Source organism: Megalobrama amblycephala, linkage group LG24 (assembly GCF_018812025.1).
Source record: "Megalobrama amblycephala isolate DHTTF-2021 linkage group LG24, ASM1881202v1, whole genome shotgun sequence".
NCBI classification, from domain to species: Eukaryota; Metazoa; Chordata; class Actinopteri; order Cypriniformes; family Xenocyprididae; genus Megalobrama; species Megalobrama amblycephala.
The window spans coordinates 18,535,242-18,559,477 of NC_063067.1; the positions used below are offsets into that span (position 1 = coordinate 18,535,242).

Genomic DNA, 24,236 nt, shown 5'->3' on the forward strand with positions numbered 1-24,236 from the left:
AAATAAATGCAAAAAAACGTTTAAACCAAAAACATGCAATATTGTGGGCAAAAAAATATATATTATTTTAGCAAAAACTAAAATGAAAACATTTTCATTAACTGAAAAAAATATTTTAATATTATTAAAATTTTTAATATTATAAAATATAGCATTAATAAAGCATAATAAGCAACAAACAGCAAAAATTAGAAAAAAACAACTAAACTAAAATACATCTTCATGACAAAAAAATAAAACAAAATAAAGTGGCAACAAATTAAAGACACACATTAAAACCACCTTCATTAAAAATAATAAACACCACTAGAATAGCAATAGTAATAAACAGTCCAGAGAAGTTTAATACCTTTAAACATATTTATATGAAAAATTAACCCTAAAATACTAAAATTTAAAAACTAAATATCGGATAAACTTGAAAAAACGAACTTGTTTAATCAAGTATAATGCTATAAAGCTTGCTAATCACTGATCTAATTGACCCTCCATAAACTAGACAAAAAGCCTTTTTGTTGGATCTTTTGTTTACTTGTCTAGAACCTGTGCAAGATCTGTGCTTATTTTAGCCTCAATATTTTCCAGGTTAAATGAATGACCGTGTCATGATATGCATACTTGGGTGGCCCACAATATATATGTGTGCTTTTCAGAGTAGACATACGCATTCCTGAGTCTGCTGCTCATTCCCTCTTCACCTGGCCTGGAGTCAAAACACACGTTTATACAATTACCAATGTTAGTCTATTCTCTCTCTCTCTTTCGCTCTCTCTCTCATTGCAGCCCAAACCGCACACAAATTTGGGTCGGATTTTCCTCTAGACAGATTCTTCTGTGATGGTGTATGTTCGTGGACAGCAAGAGTGAAAGAAGAGAAGGACGGCAGAAAGCGGAATGTGATCCGGCTGAGCCCCTCCGAACTGAAGCCAAGCCGTGTAAAGATGGGCTGTGGAAACACTGCCAAGACTCTAATAATAACCCTGCACATGGCTGTCTTTAGCACTGCTTTTGTGACTAAACTTAGAGCTCAGCAGCCCATCGTCCTGCAAACATACCTCATACACACACACATCATATGGTACTAATAAACAGAGCTAGAATGACAAATTCTGACTAGATTTTGCTGGTCTATCTGTTAGATATTAAAAGAAAAATGTTTACAATAACATACAATTAGAAGGAAATTCAGTAGGCTGCACATAATGACAGTACTCTACAATTAGCTACTATTTGCACATGATTAGAATAGGTATATGTGTGTGCATGTAAACAGTTTTACTGTGACATGACTTCTTGAACAGTAGGCCTATATGTTCAAAAACGACGACGAGACACACATCCCCATTAATTATAGTTGTCTCTATGTGTATGTTGACTTGGGAAGCTTTTATTTATGATGGCAAACTGAATTTCCAACCGCCATTACGGTCTTTATTGTCACGTGATCCTTCAGAAATCATTCTGATTCGGTTTTCCATTATAATTAAAGTGTGTTACACATAAAGAAAACCTATAAATAAAAAGTACACTTTAATTAGGCGTATCAAAACTAAGCAGATGAATTGTGCTAGATTGTGTGATGGTACACGGAGTACCCTGAAAACACTACATAACAACACCAAATAGTAACGGATGCAGAACTTAGTGGTGCAGTTTGCTGCCCTCTGCTGGCGCAATGAGCAAAAGACACTCAAAAGTGCTCACGTAAAACAGAAAACACTGCAATTTATCATTTGTGTGGTATTTATATTAACAGACACATTTTAACCAACGCATATCAGTTTTCTTTTCCATTAAATCTCTCTCTCTCCTCTTGTGGAGAGAGTCGCCCCACTTGAATGCTCTCAAAGGCCAGCTGAGCTTCCTCTTTCTCTGTCTCATTTCCTGAGTCTTTGCACTGTAATAACGCTTGTGCTTCAGGTCAACAGTCTGAGAAAATAACTGTGGCCGCACATCACCTCTCCTCCTGCTCTCCGAATCCAACTCATCAGCCAGCCTGACCTGATCCAGCTCTAAACTACTGCAAGGTTTGGCTGGCTTTGCTTTGCACTGAACAGACACTTAACACTTAGATTTTATATAGGGTTACTGTGATACTGACAAAGTCAGGGTTGTATGAATTTAAAGACAATTATAAAGGCTAACATTCTTTTTAGAATAAGATTTTGCATATGCTGAGGGTTTTTTTTTTTGTGTGTGTGTCTGTCTGATTTTGGACACCCATCTTTATCAGACTGAATTAGGTACATGTTCTGACTAGAGATATTTGAAATTATTGTTCAATGATCAGTTGTAACCGGGCTACTATAAATAGAGAAACCATGGATTTCACAAAAATTAAATTTTTTCCTTCTGGAATACACCAGTCACTCATGTTTGTTTTGTTCAGATATTTCATTCCAAGGCCCTGATGAAATGAGCCAAAATGTATTTTGTGGCTATAACCAACAAATGTGTCAGCGCATTTTGCTGGATAAACTTAATTGAATTTGAAAAATACTTGTACTGAGTCTGCTGTGGTTGTTCACAATGCCATGATGTCATGCATAAGTGCCTAGCTTTGTTTTAGGAGTTTCTGCTTTTTCAATATGATAAACTTTCAGGGAAGTAAACACAAAGCTCTTTGGGCCTCATTCACTAATTATTTCATACATGTTGTATATTTACGTGGACACAAAAATTTCTAAGACAAAACCTCTGTCGGATTCACTGTGAATTTAAAAGGCCACTGCACTCTTAAAAATAAAGGTTCTTTATTGGCAAACTGTGATTCCATTAAGAACCTTTAACATCCATAGAACCTTTCCATTCCACAAAATGTAGTTCCAAACGTAGGTTCCAAACGTTTGTTTTACCATTAACCATTCAGACTGAATAGACAGGCGAACTCATGAAAGGTTTTTTAAAATGGAAAGCAGTTCTTTAAAGGTGCCCTAGAATTTTAGAATTCTAGAACATAGAACATTGAATTTACCTTGGCATAGTTAAATAACAAGAGTTCAGTACATGGAAATGACATACAGTGAGTCTCAAACACCGTTGTTTACTCCTTGTGTAAATCTCATTTGTTTAAAAGACCTCAGAAGAATAGGCGAATCTCAACATAACACTGACTGTTACGTAACAGTCAGGGTGTACGCCCCCAATAATTTGCATATGCCAGCTCATGTTCAAGCATTAGACAAGGGCAGGACGTCTGGATGTGCACAGCTGAATCATCAGACTAGGTAGAGCTGTCGCTATTTTCATTTTTAAACACTTGCAGTCTGTATAATTAAAGGGGCCGCAGCCTAAATCGCTCATATTTAATGATGCCCCAAAATAGGCAGTTAAAAAAATTTATTAAAAAAAATCTATGGGGTATTTTGAGCTGAAACTTCACAGACACATTCAGGGGACACCTTAGACTTATATTATGTCTTTTAAAAAGACGTTCTACGGCACCTTTAAATATTTAAAATGTTCTTCATACTAATAATGGTTCTTCTTAAAGCTTCTTTGGGAACCAAAAATGGTTCTTCTATGGCATTACTGTGGAAACTTTACTTTTAAGAGTGTGGGATGTGATATTATTTTTGTATTTGCACCTATTGTTATTTTTCAGTTGGTTCTAAATGTATCTAAAAAAAAAAATTAGAATACATTCTAGTGTGATCGCAATAAGTACACTTTTTCTGTGCAAAATATTTGTATGCAGATTTTATGCACAAAAATGTGTGTGAATGAGACACATTGTTCTGAGTGAATCATAATTTAGGGGGACTTTGGAAGTTCCTCAAAATGTGCACTAATAGAAAATGAATTACAATTGTGCATTCAGGTCATGTCGGGAAGATTGTATTTATGATCTGAATGCACAAGAACGCCACCACAAAGTTGTAAAGTGGTTAAAGGGTTAGTTCACCCAAAAATGAAAATTATGTCATTTATTACTCATACTCATGTCGCTCCACACCCGTAAGACCTTCGTTCATCTTCGGAACACAAATTAAGTTATTTTTGATGAAATACGATGGCTCAGTGAGGCCTCTACTGCCAGCAAGTTAATTTACACTTTAAGTGCCTAGAAAGGATATTTAAAACAGTTCATTTGAGTTCAGTGGTTCTACCATAACATTATAAAGCGATGAGAATACTTTTTGTGCGCCAAAACCCCCCCAAAATAACGACTTTTCAACAATATCTAGTGACGGGCGATTTCAAAACACTGCTTCAAATGTTTTGTTTCGGATCAGTGGTTCGGAGCGCCAAAGTCACATGATTTCAGCAGTTTGGCTGTTTGAAATGCAATCCGAATCACTGATTCGAAACAAAACATTCGAAGCATTGTTTTGAAACGCACACTTCGAATCACTAGATATTGTTGAAAAGTCGTTATTTTGTTTTTGGCGCACAAAAAGTATTTTTGTCACTTCATGACATTAAGATTGAACCACTGTAGTCACATGAACTGTTTTAAATATGTCTTTAGTACCTTTCTGTGCACTGAAAGTGTAAATTAACTTGCTGGCAATGGAGGCCTCACTGAGCCATCGGATTTCATCAAAAATATCTTAATTTGTGTTCCAAAGATGAACGAAGGTCTTACAGGTGTGAAACAACATGAGGGTGAGTAATTTATATTCGTTATATTTATATTCATTTTTGGGTGGACTAACCTGTTAACTCTGAACTTTCTTTAATCTCAGAGTTTAAGGTAATTTTGTTGAAATAAATGAAACTTTTTCATTTACAATAAAACTAAGTTGCATGTACAAAATACCATAGTATTGTACAAATACAATAGACAATAGGCCTACAACAATTTAATTTAATTTAATTTTTTGTAGTAATATCACCTTCTTGCTTGGACTAAAGTGACTTTAACGCACCTTACGTCATAATTACGGCTTCCCAATTCGTAAATACGAACTTCCTCGGAGGACTTGAATGCACTATTAATTACAGATGTCATAACATTCATAAAAATGATTAGCCTAGATTTTCATTTCATTAGTTACAGATTCATGAGGCCTAAATAACAGGTGTCTTCACTGGTCGGCCAAGAAACAATTATATTATTGCAACAGATTAATCACAGTTGGTAAGGGTTTCAGTTTCAGTCCCTCTGATTTTTCACGTGACTGCTGCCAGATGAGCGGCGCCTGGCTGTAAGATGTGTGGCACGAGGTGTTATCTGGGCTTGTCTAATATGCTTAAGCATGTTTTAATTGGCTAAACTCTACTATATTCTGATCCACAGCTATTTCAGGGCATGTAAAACATGGGTGTTTTGAAGACATGGCAGGCACAAGCAAGGAACAATCCAATTCAAATCGCTAGAAAATCAGTTATTGGCAGTGTTATTTTAATAACTGCAGCAAAGTTCATAATACACTTCATGTGCAATTCCCAGCACACACATGATCTGTAAGGTTTACTGTTAAATGGTTTTATAAGTGTAATATTCTTTAGTGGTTGTATTGTCTGAATTAAATTTGCAATATAATTCAAAGTTAATTGAAAAATAATTTGCTAATTTGTTTTTTTGAGTCAGTCATTCAGCACGAAAATATGCCAGCTTTAACCACAGAAATGAAGCAGTGACAATCTCTCTGGCAGCTGCCATTTCTGAATGTTAATCCACAAATCTCTTGTAATCAGGATGAGTGGACATTCCTGTCTTAACAAAGCACCTGTGTCAAGATTTAGAAGGATTCCTCAGTGATCGGAGACCTAAGTGTCCAAGCAGACTCAGAGGGCTGGGAGGAGGGGACAGGCAGGGACACGGCTCTGTCCGGTGGGATCACACAGTCTACTGTAAGAATCCATAGTGGGAGGACTACACAGACACAGCAGGAGGAATGATCTGATCACCCAGAGAAACGTGGACAACATTAAACATTCTTCTGAGCACTTTTAATGGTGAGATACAATGGATGTGTTTATTGATATGGTGCATATAGATTTTGGAACGGTTGGGGAAACAAGTAGAATTGCTAAAAGGGCACAAACAGTGGTACAACAAAAAAGAATAATTGACAAATGTGTATAGAAACAAGTTGCTAGCATATTATTTGTTTTTGTGCTTTTGCTCCAAATGATGCTAAAACATACATTACTGCATGACTATATAATATATATAAGCAGTTAACATTACATTTTATTTTATTGTCCAATTTTTGTACTATTATGTTTTATTATTTGAACATTTGTCTATAAAACATAAAAAGTTTAGATTTCAAAATGTATTTATTTATAATTTTAAGTCAAATTTAAATTGCAATGTATGTACCCATCATGAACACAAAAATGCGTCAATATGAACAATGTGAAATAGAAATATAATTTAAAAATATTTGAAAATAATACTGGCATTACATATTTGGAGATCCGCTTTAAAAATAAAAAAAAAAAAGGTTGTGAATTTACATATTGCCCAAAAAATGTAGGAAAATCTATATACGATTTGAAATCACTCACACAATCGATTTGTAATTGGGTAATCTCTTGGGGATCCTTAAAAAGTTTGCTAGGACCCTAAAAGGAAGTAAATAAACATTTTTAAACTTCAATGTTTATGTGGAACTACTTCCCAAAGTTCATTTATTTTGTCCTGCTGGGGGATGGATAATATAATGCTTAATAAGAATAAAATAAGTTAAAATTAAAATTAAAGTTCTGCCATGAAACTCAAGATGGAGCAGACTGATAGGTCCTTAAAGGACAGTTCACCCAAAAATTGTGTCATCACTTATCCTCAAGTTGTTTCAAACCTTTGTATGAGTATCTTTCTTCTGTTGAACACAACAGAAGATATTTTAAAGAATGTTGGTAACCAGACAGTTGACAATAGCCATTGACTTCTATAGTATTTTTTTCCTACTATGGAAATCAGTGGCTACGTTCCACTGTTTGATTACCAACATTCTTTAAAGGTCCCGTTCTTCGTGATCCCATGTTTCAAACTTTAGTTAGTGTGTAATGTTGTTGTTAGAGTATAAATAAAATCTGTAAAATTTTAAAGCTCAAAGTTCAATGCCAAGCGAGATATTTTATTTAACAGAAGTCGCCTACATCGAACGGCCAGTTTGGACTACATCCCTCTACTTCCTTCTTTAATGACGTCACTAAAACAGTTTTTTGACTAACCTCCGCCCACAGGAATACACAAGAGTTGCGTTTGTAGAGTGTGTTTGTCGCCATGTCGTCGAAACGCTGTTATTTTCATCCCGCAGTCCAATCACCGGGTCTGATTCCGGCTCAAATTGATAGGGTAAAATTAAAGACATGTTTACAATAACACTGAGCGCGTGCATCTCCACGTTATGGTAAGAGGCGTGACCTTTCCGGGCAAGGAGCGCTAAGCTGCTGTCGAATCACAACACAGGAACCGCTGGCACAATCAAAACTCGTTACGTATTTCTGAAGGAGGGACTTCATAGAACAAGGAAGTCATCAGCCCGTTTTTATGACAGTGGAAACAGCGGTATACAGATAAGTAAATTATGTGAAAAATACTGTGTTTTCTTACACGCGAAACATGAACACATGTTATATTGAACACTATAAACACAATCAAAGCTTCAAAAAACCACGAAAAACGGGACCTTTAAAATATCTTCTCTTGTGTTCAACTCAATCTGCTTGCAATCACATCCTTCTCAATAGGGCACAGCTGATTGGTTCCTGCTGTATCAGTAGCCAATGCTCTCGCTGCTCAGCCTTCAAATAATTGGTCAGCATTTTCTGTGCAATTTCAGAAACCCTCCACCATCCCCAGCTCCACCTGTATAGATCTGCTATGGGTACTTCATGTACGCTATATTGTACAGCAGCAGCATGTCTTACTTGCTCAGAGCAGCGTGTCGCGTATATATCAGCAGTAGCAAGTCCTGTACAAAGGCTTCGATTATTTTTTTATCTGCAGCTTGTCAATGAAGCACGGCTTTGTGATCAGTAGTAATTGCTGCGCCATCTGAAAGCACTGTGAGTTTGAGTCACTTATAAAGTGCATTTGAAAAAGCAACACACGTCAAACACCTTTTCAACATGAGAAGCATTTTTGAACCTTTTGTCCAACAAAAGACAACATTTAATAATGTTTTTACTCCAACTCGCTTCATAACATCAGCTGAGTGACAGATGATGCGGCTTCTTACACAGAATAAGGCACACAACAAATTATTTCATAGTATTCTATAGTCATAAAGGCTATGTCGATTAGCATTGAAGTATAAATATACTTTATCATGAAAATACCCAAGAAGGCTTGAAGAACTCAGATAAACCATATATTGCCGTAGTCGTGTGTTTATTAGTGATGTTTAATCAATCAAAGCTTTCAATCTTCTGTTTATTCAGCTACAGCGATAGTATGATGCCCATAGGGATTTCCTGGAATGAAGTACATTATATTTGTCTGGCTTTCACCAGACCAAGCTCAATTTAAATTTGAACATTGGTTTGGGGAGTCTGTATGTATTTTCTACTGCACAAGAGGCGTGATCAACGAGCATTATTCACGCAATTGGATATTCCTTCAACCAATCAGATCAACGATCTGGGTGAAACTCCAGACAGGTTTAGTTTGTATTGGTTTGTAGCATTGATCAGCGGTTTGCAGAAGCAGCAATGGCATCGAGCGATTTTTGCAGGTTGTGCAAAAAAAAAAAAAAAAAAAAAACATGAAAGTGAGTGATATTTACACCCACTCGAGCGATTTGTTTGCTAAACTAAAGAAGTCATTCAGCATCGTCGAGAGGTTAAAAGGAATTGGATTGACGGTAGTGCTTGCCGTCACTTCTCTATCGTCATTGTGTTATACCCGCCAATAGCGAGCAAGGTGGATAAGCCAGTCTGTGATTGGTTCCCACAAAAGTGTAACAGAAGCAGTAGAAATGAATGTACGGGTTTCCAGACTGAGTTGCCGGAAGAAATCAAATCGCCGGCAGATCAGGCTGGGTTTACCCAGTCTAACGTTATATCGTACTTCTGCGGGGCATATTTGGAGTTTCTGCGCAAGAGCGCCCTCTGGCTTTCTGATGGAGCACCATTTACTACTGATCACAGAGCCATGCTTCACTGAGAAGCTACGCATTAAAAAAAATTGCAGCCTTTGCCAAATCGTGTGTGGTTTAATTTTGATTTGATCGTGCAGCCCTACTCTGCAGCAGCAGCAATAACAAACAGCAGCAGCGTAGCAGATTTATTCCGCCAAGGTCAAACATATCAAGATAACCATTATCATGTCATATCCATTACCATGCCAAACACTCCGAGAATTGTCATGACAGAAATAAATATATATATATATATATATATATATATATATATATATATATATATATATATATATATATATATATATATATATATATCCAGTATCATTGAAGCAAAAAAAAATTAACAGAAATAAAACAACCTAAAAACACTGAGTTTCCATTAAACTAATATATTTGTATATAAAGCTTGACTGGTATTAGGCTAACTGTGGAACAGTGAGAGTTAAACCAGAATGTGGACAGTGTTGTGGTTCTCATAGGACAGACTGTTTATGTGGCACTAACGGGGAATGTTTTCCCATCCTCGCTACCCCCTTCTGTCTCTCTCTCTCTCTCACACACACACACACACGTGCAGTGCTATGTCAGTCTGCACTGGCCGCTGTGCTACAAGTAACAATGGCTAAATATAGCTGGGAAAGCACTGTGAGAGCAAATATGTTTTTAAAAAAAGATTCAAACTATTGTGCTTTTCATGCATGGGCAAACTTTAGCATTATCATTTTCTTTTAAATTAGCAATGCTGCATGTAGCTTCACTTCTATAGAAAAAGGTGAGAAAAGTAGCCATAGAAGATGCTTTTATCAGAGTCTTACACGAGTAACCTGAGGTTAAGTGCTAAATGGCTCACTCCTGGAGGTTTGAAAGTGGGAAGTGGAAATGGTCTTAAGTATTATGATTTCGATTAGTCAAAAGTATGACACATAAGCAGACACATACTCATAGTCTGACTAACTGATTCTATTCTCCTGAGCTATTAGCACAATACACTCTGTCCAAACTATTTACAGAATGGCAACAATAGACACAGACACAGAATATCAATATGTTATGCTTGACTTGTGAAATGGTTCCTTCTTTTGCAGTTTAGTTGGGCGTACACTTACTGACCTTGTTTTCAACATTCCTTCGAATATTTTCAGAAAGCCTGAACAAAAGTTCATAGGTTCCTTCTCATTCACATTCATCATGTTGCTTAAACCATGCTTCATAAGTTCCGCCTTCAGTCAAAATAAATAACAGTAACTATGTTCTCCTGTAATAAATAGCCTCATCCCAGATATAGCTATAGTGAAGCTCTTCACAGACATTGAGCCTGTTACAGCACAGTTGAGTGAAGTTGTCCAGATTACTGTCTGTCAATCACAACAATGTTCACAAGGCTCTTCATTCTAATTTTAAATCCTAAAGGCCACAAATAGCTCCAAATATATCCACAACACTATACCCTACAAAAAAGTATGCATGCATGAAAAACTTGCATGAGAACAGAAAAAGTGTGCAGGAGAAAACGTTTGTGTACACATTACCATTTTTTTTTCTGCAAACTTCATTAAAGGATTAGTTCACTTTCAAATGAATTTTTCCTGATAATTTACTCACCCCATGTCATCCAAGAAGTTCATGTCTTTCTTTCTTCAGTCGAAAAGAAATTAAGGTTTTTGATGAAAACATTCCAGGATTTTTCTCCATATAGTGGACTTCAATGGAGCCCAAACGGTTGAAGGTCAAAATTACAGTTTCAGTGCAGCTTCAAAACGTTCTACACAATCCCAGACAAGGAATAAGGGTTTATCTAGAGAAACCATTGCTCATTTTCTAAAAAAAAATAAAATAATAATAATTATATAGGTTTTAACAATAAAGGCTCATCTTGAACTAGCTCTCTTCTTCTTCTTCGCTATTAGAATTCCGGCAGTGTAGACACTGCTAAGTGTATTACTGCCCTCCACAGGTTAAAATTTGAACTAATTGTTATATACTTGCCCTAGCATATTGTATATGACAATTTAGTTCAAACTTTGACCTGTGGAGGGCAGTAATACACTTAGCAGTGCCTACACTGCCGGAATTCTAATAGAGAAGAAGAAGAGACCTAGTTCAAGATGAGCATTTATGGTTAAAACATATAAAATTTTTAATTGTTTTTTTAGAAAATGAGCGATGGTTTCTCTAGATAAGACCCTTATTTCTCGTCTGGGATCGCTGTAAACTGTAATTTGGACCTTCAACCATTTGGGCTCCATTGAAGTCCACTATATGGAGAGAAATCCTGGAATGTTTTCATCAAAAACCTTAATTTATTTTCGACTGAAGAAAGAAAGACATGAACATCTTGGATGACATGGGGGTGAGTAAATTATCAGGAAATTTTAATTTGAAAGTGTACTAATCCTTTAAGGGGCTTTGTAATGGAAGATATACCTACGATTGGAAAACAGTTTTTTCTCCTTACTTTAAGCATAAACCTCGTTAATTTTTGCTAAAGGTAGCCTACACTGTGTAACTTTGGCCCTCTAGCAGTTAAAAAAAAACAAAAGTGCATGCATTTTGTTGAACAACATTGTTTTGGTTGTGCTTCGGCTCTGCATTACTGTGCAGATGAATGACCATTCACAATAGATAGATTATGCTTTACAATGAACTTCATTAAAGTGTTATTTAACTGTTCAATAAAATATCTTACTCACCTGTTGAGTAATAAAACGCCATCTCAGCGATGCTTTTACAACATTTCAAATCCCTTATTTCTCAAGCCAAGTTGATAATCGTTTTATCGCGAGCTTTGTCGTGTTCCTTGCCAGCCGTTTTTTAAATGGGTGATTCGCCAGAAGAGATTTAGCGTGCTCCATGTCAACCTTTCTCACTTGATGTGACAACTAATGTCACTCCCACACCATACACACTTCAAAGTAGCAGAAGAATCTTTTCACTATTTACGGATATGAGGAGACACGCACGAGCGAGTGGCCTACACAATTTACCGCTAAAAAAAAAAAAATCCCATCTATGGCAAGCCGTTTTAGTATTAAATACCCCTGGCTGTGTAAGTCATAGTTAAGGATGTTTACACGACAACGATATGGTTAAAACGGAAAACTTTTTCTTTTGAGTTTTCCGCATACAGACCATTGTCAAAACGATCCACATTCATACAAATCCGTGAAAATGACTAAAAGCGCTGTATTCTGCTGGCAGGCCATTAGATGGCGATGAAACACTATAGACCTTATGTAGCCCCGCCCCTTTTCAGCGCTGCGCTCGTTGTCTTTTGACTTCCGGCTTGTATTTCCACAGCGATCATATGTATTTATGAATGAACTGCTCATTTTAAAATCTTCCCGTTCTACTGACATTTGTTAAGACACCCGCTTTAAACATTACAATGCTCATGATAACTTTTGTTAACTCTACAACACGTAAATCCACTTCACCAGCTAATTATTCTTTGACTGCGATGCCATAGAAATATACAGGGCTACCGCGAAAACGGAAGTTCAAAGACAATATTCTAAAGATGGCGGCGCACATGTTTCTCTGGAAAATAAGGTCTATAGACCTTATGTAGCCCCGCCCCTTTTCAGCGCTGCGCTCGTTGTCTTTTGACTTCCGGCTTGTATTTCCACAGCGATCGTATGTATTTATGAATGAACTGCTCATTTTAAAATCTTCCCGTTCTACTGACATTTGTTAAGACACCCGCTTTAAACATTACAATGCTCATGATAACTTTTGTTAACTCTACAACACGTAAATCCACTTCACCAGCTAATTATTCTTTAACAGCGATGCCATAGAAATATACAGGGCTACCGCGAAAACGGAAGTTCAAAGACAATATTCTAAAGATGGCGGCGCGCATGTTTCTCTGGAAAATAAGGTCTATAGACTATGCATGTGCATGACGTCATCGTTTTCACAGATTCGCGTTTTTGTTGTTTACACGGAGACCGTTTTCAAAAACTTGCACTTTTAAACCCGTTTTCAAAAATTCGTGTTTTCAGGCCACCAAAACGCTGTTGTCGTGTAAATGAACAGCCAAAACGCATAACATTTTTTCAGTTTTTATTTGAAAACGGTGTCGTGTAAACGGCCCCTTTGTTTTGACTGTAGTTAGAGATATGAATTTCTTACTAGTGCAATTATAATTGCAGATATCTCTAATTATCTTTCTGACTAGTAAAATTATAATTATGACTTGTCGAAATACAATTGTAGCCTACCTATCCTAAAACATATATGGATAGTCAAACCTTAGTTATATATGCTAAAACGCCTTGCGATATCCCATCAGGTCCCATCCCATCATATAAACACTTATAATAGGCTTAATAGTGACAAAAACATGTTTTAGAAGAATGATTGATGATGTATACTCATTGTTTAACTGTTAATTTTGAACAAAAATAGCTGCATAGTGTACATTTAAATGCATAAAACTAGAAAAAAATGGACAAGAATAAACTTAATTCAAGATCCTCTAATAGAAGGATTAATATCTTTTTGCTTAGTTCTCAAGTAAATTTAAGTTGTTCTAAGGATGTTTGGATATTTTTACTGAACAATGTGACAAAAATACTCATTTTGATAATTATTTTTGCTCCCACAACTAAATAAGAATTTTTAGGTAATATAGATATTTAAATGTTTAGGTAAAAAGGAATTTTTAAGATAGCAGGATAACAAACAGGACAGTTTTTTACTTTGCTTTTTATTTCCTACTATGGCATATGGCTGTGTAAAGGAAGTGTTGTCATAAATGAAAAAAAAAAAACATGTACGTCAATATGTTTTGTTGTACAATCAAAGTAAGGTTTCAGCTTCACCTTTATCTATATCTTTGAATTATAGATTCCAGGGAGGGAGCAGCGAGGACGCAGATGATGATGAAGTGCCTGCTGAGTGTGTGAGTCCTGGCTCGTGCTGGCCAGATGGCTGAGGTTAAAGTCACGGTGCTGGAGGATCCAAATCTGGGCTCCGGTCCAGATGAGGATGCCTCTGAGTTGTCAGTTTCTGAGAATGATTCAGATTCTGGGAGTGTGCTGTCAGATGACTCCGTGCTCCCTAAATATGAGCGGGAAGATGCCAGTGGAGGTCCTGCCAACACCTTGTACCAAGCCTGTGCCAAGAACAATGCAGCAGCCCTCCGCAGAGTTCTGGAGAGGGGTGTTTCAAGAGACGAAGTCATGGAACTAGACATAAACGGCAGGGTAGGGAGTGAGATAACCTTATTGCCCATAAAGCATCATCCACATAACAGAAATTTGGCAGAAGTAATTGTTTACATCATTTTATATTCTGACAAATCCTCTTCTTGTTCTCTGATAGAACGGTCTGATGTTGGCCGTCTCAAAAGGCTTTGTGGATATTGTGTATGGACTCAACCAGTGCCCACTTCTGGATATCAATCATCAGGATAATGATGGCAACACTGCTCTCATGATCGCTGCACAGGCTGGTAGGATCTTTAATAACACATTAAACAGCAAAAATATTAGGCACGACCCAGCTAATGAGAAACGTTCTCAGAACTGGCTGACATTCTGGTAAGGTTCTCTCAAAGTCATGAACTTAACGTTTAACATAACGTTAAAGGGATAGTTCACCCAAAAATGAAAATTCTGTCATCATTTATTCACCCTCAAGTAGTTTCAAACCTATATAAATGCATTTGTTCTGTTGAACACAAAGGAAGATATTTGGAAGAATGTAGGAAACCGAACAGTTCTGAGGCACCATTGACTTCCATAGTATTTTTTTCCCTACTATGGAATTCTATGGTGCCCCAAAGCGGACTGGATACAAACTTTCTTCAAAATATCTTCCTTTGTGTTCAGCAGAACAAAGAAATTCATACAGGTTTGGACAACTTGAGGGTGAGTAAATGATGACAGAATTATTTATACAGCTTTCATGGAATGTTCTTCCTAAAACGTTTAGTTGAACGTTCATCTAATGTTTTTTAAATGTTATATTTTTATTTTTCAATGTTCTCTGAACATTCTGAAACGTTCCCATAATGTTTGCAAAATGATAAAATGGGATGTTCTCTTAACATTCGCATAACAAGAAAAAAACGTTTTTAAAACAAAACAAAAAACCTGGATGTTTTAAATGTTTAGAGACTTTCAAAAATAAAGTTTTTATAACTTAACAAAGAACGTTAGCAAAACATCTTGGAACATATTTTTGTTAGCTGGGGAAGGATTCACAATTCTATGTAAAAAAATTATTTTGAAGTAGTAAATAAAACAAAGATTATTGGAGTATATTTTACAAGAAAATACTATTTCAGTAATTGAACATTTTATTCAATGTGTTACTTGCTGATCCTTTTTAATTATTTGTGAAATTTACTAGCAATTTCTAAATGTAAATTGTTTCTACACTAAATTTATTTCATTGAATCTATAAACATTGCAGGTTTTGTAACCATCCTCACCTACATCCTAAATTTCTTCTCTGGGGTGGACATGGAGCTCCGGGACAACCGAGGCTTCACCGCACTCATCAAGGCAGTCATGCAGGGCAGCGATGACTGTGTGGCCTCACTGCTCATGGCTGGTACGTTATTTCAGGACTGTAATAATTAGTTCACAGACAGACCAAGTCAGATAGGTTGAGTTCCTATCAGCTATCTTTAGGCAGTTTGGATGAAGTATGTTGGGATGCTGTTTCTGTGTCATCACAAAACATCCACAAAGTAGAGCAAAATCTATAAAAATGGGTGTAGAATAGCATGAGCACAAGGCTAATTGCATATACTCTTGTCATATATGTAATGGTTAAAACACAGTGCAACACATACATAACAAAGTGACATTTTTTAAACAAGTGACATTTTTACACTCAGTTGTATATGCTATACTTTATGTACTGTTGGATAAACTATATTTCATAAGAGAAAAATTTGCACATAAAAATATTGCATAACGGATGTAAGTTACAAAAGTCTGAAACCAAATGCTGCTGTCTTGCAATTTTCTTTTTTTTCTTCTTCTTCTTCTTCTTTTTTGCATTAAAGACCCCCTGTGGTGAAAATCAAGTTTTTAATGTTGTTTATATGCCTATGTAGTGTTTTTAATATGCTTTAAGACAAACCATGTGCAAATTCATAAGTCTGCACCATTGCTGAGTATTTTATGTTTGAAACTGCAGTGAGCCAAAAACATTATAAAACCCGCGGTTTGAAATCGTTGGTGTTTGTGACGTCACCAGACTACCTTGTAACCAATCACAACAACGTGCCGGCAGGCTTTGGCATATCATTAACTGTGACGGCTCTGAAGCAGGAAAGTCTCTAAAGAAGCCAGGTTATCATTGATATGAAAAATTGTGTAGATTTATCAATCTAGCGAGTCTATACTCGCTATATTGTCTATCCTATAAGGATACTGATTGTTAGAAGGCAAGCTGTCTGACTGTCTGAGATGAAGAACAGGAACGGTGTGTGTAACATTAGCAACACATTATTAGCTGTTTGATAACGTAGTCAAGCAAAACGCTAATTATATTAATTCATATTAATTAATGACAGAACCGTCGCAAGGGCTGTGCCAAGTGTCCGAGTGGATAGGGGCTCGCGCCAAAGTAAAGTGATAGCTGACTTGAAGTAAAGCCAATAAAGTTCATGCTTTTGTCTTGAAATATTTTAATACTATAAAACAGCTAAAACAATATTGCTCTGAGCGTGTGCATGTGACCGTGATTCTTGTGCATGTGCGTGATTGTCTTGTCAGTCAGTGTGTCCTCGCACGTCAAGTTCTGAGAGAGCTATTTCAGTCCATTATAAATTCTGATTTTGGCCGCCTCTGGAATGGATCAAACCATAGATATTAGCCTAACGTTACCTGATAACTTTAAGTAAATACGCTGGAAATCCATGCTCATTCAAGGATGTGCATTTATTTCATGTACGGAGAAGGCACGGGCGCCTGCAGGATTTCATCTGAATGTTTTTTAAATCTGAAAACTCCAAAAAGCAACAAAATTGTCAAACATCCATTTGGCGCAAGTTCACAGAGGAAAACGGCTGCTTGTTCTCTCGATACTGTCTGTTTTACTGAGAAATCGCTTCAGGTGATTCAGTGAGAGAGCAGTCCAAATTAATGCAAGTGGATTCAGACCGTTTTGCAAAGGCGTTTTAGCAATTCATAATTTAAAACACAACTTAAGCATCAGAAATTAAACTGAATATACGAAGCGAAGCAAGCTTTTTTTCTTAAATATCCTCAACACAAACAACAAACTGCTCGTCACTATAGCAACAGTAGACTCTCCGAGCTGGCGCGAGTGAGTGGAGGTGGGGTTAATTTGCATATTCATTGATCCGTGCATATGAAATGAGGCAAGGGTGTAGAGTTACATTCAAGCTATTTTAAGGCATGAAAAAAAAAATTTCACTTGATTTTTTTTTTTAAATATGTCATTTTGGTGATCAAAGATGAGTTTTAAGGGATAAAATAATTGACTACAGGGGGACTTTAAAAATAATATTATCATCATTAAAGGATAAGTGAACATTTAAAAATAAATATGACTAAAAGTGACATTTTTTAGTATCCCAGACTTTTAATCTGGACTTTTAATGTGACTTTTGGACCCAGCTGTATACACTAATCAAGATTCTTGGAATATGTAGTCAAAATGCCACAAAACATAGGCATATATATATATATATAGAGAGAGAGAGAGAGAGAGAGAAAGATATATATATATATATATATATATATATATATATATATATATATATATATATATATATATAGTTAGACATGTCCTGTGCTCACAGAAAATAATGTGCACGGAGTAGTAAGGTATAAGGTGAAGTAGATTTGGAAGCAAAACAGTTTTGGAAGCACAGTGATTTGGTGACACATGACATAAGCTTAGCAGGTTTAAAAGACAAACCTGAGGACATTTTCTTTTCTGATCCCTTGGATTATTAGCCCTGATGGCGAGTAATGGATTAGCCATGTGTGCACTTAACAGTGATTATTTAGACGAGTTACAATTCAGTACACTTATTGCATCTACAGCGCACAAAGTCAATTGTCAAAATGTCTTTCACTTATCTAAATACAATGAATTTAACCATCTTCATAATAAGAAATGTTATTGCCTGTGTGTTAGTCTTGCACTTTATTGCGTTTGTTATGAAAAGGACAATTGATAGGTAAATACTGGTTATTTAATCCAAAATGAACAGGCTAATAATAATAACAATAAATTAGATTAGAATTATTATACATCATTTAATCATGTAAGATAATAAAAGATAATAAAAATGTCTCTTACTCAAAAATTTTGTAAATGTTTTGCTCTGCTTGATCAGAGATATGTGAACGTTAACAACGTCTTTTCTTTCACACTTACGTTGATTCATCTGTTTGGTTCAGATAATTAAAATCATTAATAAAACTGGAAATACACAGTTAATCAAGACCAGATATTGATGCTATACCCAAAGTGGCCACTCGGTGGGGTAACATCAACTGCTTATATTTTTCTACTAGTCAACAACCAATCCCAGAAAACAATAGTCTTCATTTCACCGCCTCGGTTAACTATAGACCATACATATTTGGGCTATGAGTAACCCACTTCTAGAAAAAAATAACCTTGAATTTGGTTATTGTCTTTTTTTGCCAAAATAACTTGCGAGATGTACGATATTCCATCATGGAAGCAAAGTCGACAGTGATTACAAGGTGTTTGGTTTCATTTGACAGGCCAAATTTTACCTTGTTTTAGCCTAGACGAGTTTTTAATGCAAAACTGCTTGCTGGGATACAATGTTTAAACATTTATGCATTTCTTACCAGAGCAGCAACAGCCACATATTAAACTCAGCTCAACTTGTACTACCAAACATTAAAACTTCACGTAGACTTAGATAATAATACTGTAATCTACAAAATGTACAGCAAGTCTGCAGATAAAAAATGCTATGAAATTTTAAACAAATCCTATGTTCTTATTAATACCTAATCACAAAAAAATCTAAATATACTTATGTGGATTGTACATGAGAATGTGCATGAGAAAGGTTTTGAAAAAAATATTTTGTTATACTTCTGGATATTTGGCTAAAAGAATGCATTTCAGTTTCTGATGCAAAAACTTGAGAAAATGAGATTCAGGTAGTCCAACAATGATTATGTCAGAGATTAAATTTGAATAAGGAATAACAAATTTATTAAATAAAAATTATAGATACAAACAAATTAATTAAGTAACCAATAGTTAATAATAAAATTTAGAGTACTGTAAAATCCAGAGTATTGTATCTAATAGATGAAGATCAGAATATACAGAAAGAAGCAACAAAATTAAGACATTTGCAGAATGAAATGAGAGATAGAAGAGAAGAAGCAGAAGAGCAAAGAAAAGCAAAGCGAAGGAAAAAGCAAAACTATCAACGATTTTATAACATAGCCTAAGCATAGGGAAATTTACATCCCACTCAAACGTATGTTTTGTTCAAATAAGAAAAGGTCAAATGGATTTATCCATTATGTCATAGACTGGTCAGATGTCAAAAATAGATGAAAACAGATATAGGGGTTGTTTTGACCTCCTTAAAGGTGATAGAGAGGATTTTTTCGTCACGGCAGTGATTGACAAGCCAGAGGGCCAATCGTTTACGCGATGATCGCGTAAACGATTGGCTGATGTTTTTAAGGCCCTACCTCGTGCACAGATGATGTATATTAATATTATTACTTTCAGTGCACCTAATAAATAGTCTTTTATCAGTTAGTAAAGACAGTTTCAAGTAATATTGCAAAAATGTATAAAACAAAACATCCTCTTTAGCACCTTTAAGGGAATTTTGCAGATCTTACATTATCACGTCAGCAGAAAAAGAAAGACATATTTTGATATAAAAAGTACATCGAGTTCAAATGAGCAACTAATTCCGAAAACATCACTTCTGCAGTACTTGGCAAACGTCCAATATCTAACCACAAACGTGTCAACATGACCTGTCACATTGGAACACTTGAAGAACAACAGAATATAGCAAGTTTACATACTCTTAAATATAAAATAAGAATAACCATAAGGGTACAATAAAAAGTAAATACTTGAAAATATGATGAGGATTAATATATGGATTAGGAGTACATGAATATATGAAATCAAAAGTAATATTGCTAAATCATAAGCCATAAATGATTAACATGAAATATGAATAAAATGCATGAATATGAATACTGACCATTTTGGATCCACCAGTTTCTAAGCAATTAGGAAAATTTTTAATATCATCATGTATGTCTCTTTTTTGCTAGGGGCCGACATAAATGTTGTGGATGCCACAAGGGGGAAGGATATACGAGAATGGGCTTTGAAGACAGGTCGCTTTGACACATTGAACAGACTTAGACGGCTGAACAATAGACCTCAGGCTGAACAATTCTGTGAAAAATATGTCCCAGAGTGGCCTGACCTGAAGCTGCTGGTGGCCAAGGCCACAGCCACAAAAAGCACAGGACAGAAAGTCGCCCATCGCCTGAAGTCCACGTTCACCTTTAGTTTTCCACATGACCCCCAGGACAATGGCATAATGGACCATATGGTGCGTATGACCACAAGCATCCACAGTCCCTTGGTGGTCACCGGATGCCGTCCGCTGTGTCCCTCAAGCCCGCCGGAGATCGGCAAGAGACGCCTGGCAGTGCCTGAGCTTATGCAGATGCATCCTGGGAAAAAGCTTGAGGAGCACGTGATACGGCACAGCAGCAGCTCCCTCTCTGTCGCGTCTACCTCTGCCTCTTCTGCCTCGCTGGCCTCGTGCTGCTCCAACTCGGAGCGGAGAGGCAGCGTGCTCTCGATGGCCTCCAACGGCGTCCGTAAGTTCGTCCCGCGCAGCATGGCCCGCCGCAATAGCGTGTTCCCTGCCGGGTGCGTCCCCCAAATCAAAGTGACCAAGTCTGGAGACCCAACACCCAAAAAGGAGAAGAAGAAAAAGCGAACCAAAGGTTACTTAGAGCCACCAATATGGAAGTACAAGGAAGCTAAAGAGGAGAAGAAAAAAGAGAAGAAAAAAGCAGAACAAGAGAAAGCGGATAAAGAATCCAAGAAAAAAGTTAAAAAATGAATAAACTTCCAACAGGTTGCCATGATGCTCTCAGGTTTGTCTGCCATCCTTCTAGATCGTTCATATCTGCTCCTAAGAGGTACAAGGGAAATGGATCATGCTTCTACGGATGGATATTATTCTCAAAGTTGTTTTAAATGAAATGCAGTCTAAAGACATTTGATTAATCCATATAACCTCAAAATGATTAATACCTCTCCAACAACCAGTAGGCCTATATTTACATCCATTTTTAACATTTTCTTATGTATTCAGGTCTTCTTTTCTAAGCCCATTCTACTCGATGAGTTTACAATGGCATCTTTATTTATTTTAATGGATGATTTTAAAAGACTTCTAAAGCTACACTATACTGTTCATAAGTTTGGGGTCGGTAAGATTTAGTCATTTAATGTTTTTAAAAGACATCTCTTTTGTTCACCAAGACCGATATACAGTAAAAAGCTGAAATATTCTGAAATAATATTACAGTTTCAAAATAACTGTTTTCTGTGTTAATATATTTTAAAATGGCATTTATTCCTGTGATTGGCAAAGCTGAACTTTCAGCATCATTACTCCAGTCTTCAGTGTCACATGATCCTTCAGAAGTCATTCTAATATGATGATTTGCTGCTCAGGTAACATTTCTTAATATTATCAATGTTAAAAACAGTAATATTTTTGTGGAAACCATTTTTTGGGATTAGAAAGTTCAAAAGAACAGCATTTATTTGAAATAGAAATATTATAAATGTCTTTAATGTCACTTTTTAAAATCCTCCTTGCTGAGTAAAAGCATTAATTTCCTTCAAAAAAAAAAAAAAAAAAAATCTTACCACAAACTTTTGAACGGTAGAGTATTTGTCTCTTTACTGTTATTTTCATTTGTCTGTATTGCACTCCAATATTTAAATGTCTCAGCATAGCAGTTTGACTGTTCACTTTGACAGCACTTTAATAGTTTAAATATTTTATCATATCGGCAAAAGGACACAATATTTATCATTCCTATTTGCCTCTATGCAATTGTTTGAAATTAATATTTATGGATTTGTTCATTATTATATCTTCTTGTGTCTCAGGGAAAGCACTTATTGTGTACTTTATAAAACCAGGCACTAAAGTGACCCCATGAAAAGCAAAATCTATGCAACACCCTGCATTTATTTATTATGGTTATTATTGGTCTGTGCATGATGATCCTCCAGACTGCAAGATGGAATTTGTACTGTACATTGCACCAGCCAACATTTGTTTCTGTTTGTTTTTGACTTACTATATGTTGTGATAATCTAGTTGTATATAAATTGAAAACAAAGACATTTTATGAAACAAAGAAGTCTAATTCAATAAAGTTTAAACACCTATTTGTGACACATCTTATTGTACACTAATTTAGTTCCATGGTATCACTGGAGGTTTTAAACCAATCACTGAGCTTACGGCAAGGCTATAATTGGAGCAGTAAGGTCAAAACACTAAGGAGGACAAGTGGATTGGAAATTAATCTACTCATTGTGCCATCCTTACGTAACTGATGAGATCTTTGCCTTGGTGTGAAGTGAGGTAAAGGCATGTAAACCAAAATAACAGGCTGGGCGAAATATTTTTAGAACATGTTTTTAGACATTTACTTGTTTTTACTCATTATCATGCACTGCGGTTCCTTTTCTGAATCGCTGAAGCCAATTTGTTCTTCAATGTGTTCAAAGTGAAAATATATCAGTGACATGAGGGCCTAATGAACCTTATTTGGGGTATATACTCTATCCCAATCACTCCCTGGGCGGCACTACAAAATGGCTGCCCACTGCTCTGGTGTGTGTGTGTTCACTACTCACTACTCCTAATGTGTGTGAACTTTCTGAGTTAAAATGGGTTACCATACTTAGCCCTCACATGTTTAAAGGTGCCCTGGATTCAAAAATTGAATTTACCTCGGCATAGTTAAATAACAAGAGTTCAGTACATGGAAAAGACATACAGTGAGTCTCAAACTCCATTGTTTCCTCCTTATATAAATCTCATTTGTTTAAAAGACCTCAGAAGAACAGGCGAATCTCAACATAACACCGACTGTTACGTAACAGTCGGGGTGTACGCCCCCAATATTTGCATATGCCAGCCCACGTTCCCAACATTATGAAAGGCATTAGACAAGGGCAGAACGTCTGGATCTGTGCACAGCTGAATCAACAGACTAGGTAAGCAAGCAAGGGCAAAAAATGGCAGATGGAGCAATAATAACTGACATGATCCATGATTACATTATATTTTTAGTGATATTTGTAAATTGTCTTTCTAAATGTTTCTTTAGCATGTTGCTAATGTACTGTTAAATGTGGTTAAAGTTACCATCGTTTCTTACTGTTTTCACGGAGACAAGAGCCATCGCTATTTTCATTTTTAAACACTTGCAGTCTGTATAATGCATAAACACAACTTCATTCTTTATAAATCTCTCCAACAGTGTAGCATTAGCCCGTTAGCCACGGAGCACAGCCTCAAACTCATTCAGAATCAATGTAAACATCAAAATAAACACTGTACTTACGCGATTAGACATGCTGCATGACGAACACTTTGTAAAGATCCATTTTGAGGGTTATATTAGCTGTGTAAACTTTTTTATGTTGTTTAAGGCAAGCGCAAGCTCTTGGGGCGTGGAGCACGAGAATTAAAGGGCCACACACCCTGAATCAGCTCATTTATAATGATGCCCCAAAATAGGCAGTTAAAAAAATGAATTAAAGAAAATCTATGGGGTATTTTGAGCTGAAACTTCACAGACACATTCAGGGGACACCTTAGACTTATATTACATCTTTTAAAAAAAAAGTTCTAGGGCACCTTTAACATTTTTTAAATAATGCATCGTACATTTCATACCTGTAGGTTTTTAATAATTCCTGTAGTTGTTGAGGTATTTTTAACAAACATTTAATAGAGAATCAATTGTTTTTTGTTTATTTAACTAACAGTAAAAAAAAAAAGTCCTCTGATCTAAATAATTGCTCATCAATCACGGGGAAACAGCTAGTGTCTGTTGTCGTTAATACAAGTCTGAGAAAAGAAAGACCTCAAAAATCACACCATGGGAAGAG

General features: G+C 36.1%; 1 protein-coding gene across 2 annotated transcripts; it reads left to right on the forward strand.

The window, feature by feature from the left end:
* The first annotated feature begins 1,678 nt into the window (after positions 1-1,678).
* Positions 1,679-22,499, forward strand: ankrd33aa (ankyrin repeat domain 33Aa). Of its 2 annotated transcripts, XM_048178933.1 has the most exons (6): positions 1,679-2,027; positions 5,644-5,904; positions 13,896-14,254; positions 14,373-14,502; positions 15,468-15,608; positions 20,342-22,499. In XM_048178933.1, exons 3-6 carry the CDS (start codon positions 13,976-13,978, stop codon positions 21,148-21,150), a joined length of 1,359 nt encoding a protein of 452 aa, XP_048034890.1. In that variant the 5' UTR covers positions 1,679-2,027; positions 5,644-5,904; positions 13,896-13,975; the 3' UTR covers positions 21,151-22,499. The 2 variants fall into 2 exon arrangements, with proteins under 2 accessions (XP_048034890.1, XP_048034891.1); XM_048178934.1 differs by lacking the exon at positions 1,679-2,027 and having other exon boundaries at positions 4,596-5,904.
* Positions 22,500-24,236: the final 1,737 nt, after the last annotated feature.

Excerpts from the sequence above, each read along its gene's own strand:
- ankrd33aa (XM_048178933.1), top strand. The coding sequence starts at position 13,976 with ATGGCTGAGGTTAAAGTCACGGTGCTGGAGGATCCAAATCTGGGCTCC. Across the intron at positions 14,503-15,467 it reads CATGATCGCTGCACAGGCTG|GTTTTGTAACCATCCTCACC; the intron begins GTAGGATCTTTA and ends TAAACATTGCAG. Across the intron at positions 15,609-20,341 it reads GGCCTCACTGCTCATGGCTG|GGGCCGACATAAATGTTGTG; the intron begins GTACGTTATTTC and ends CTTTTTTGCTAG.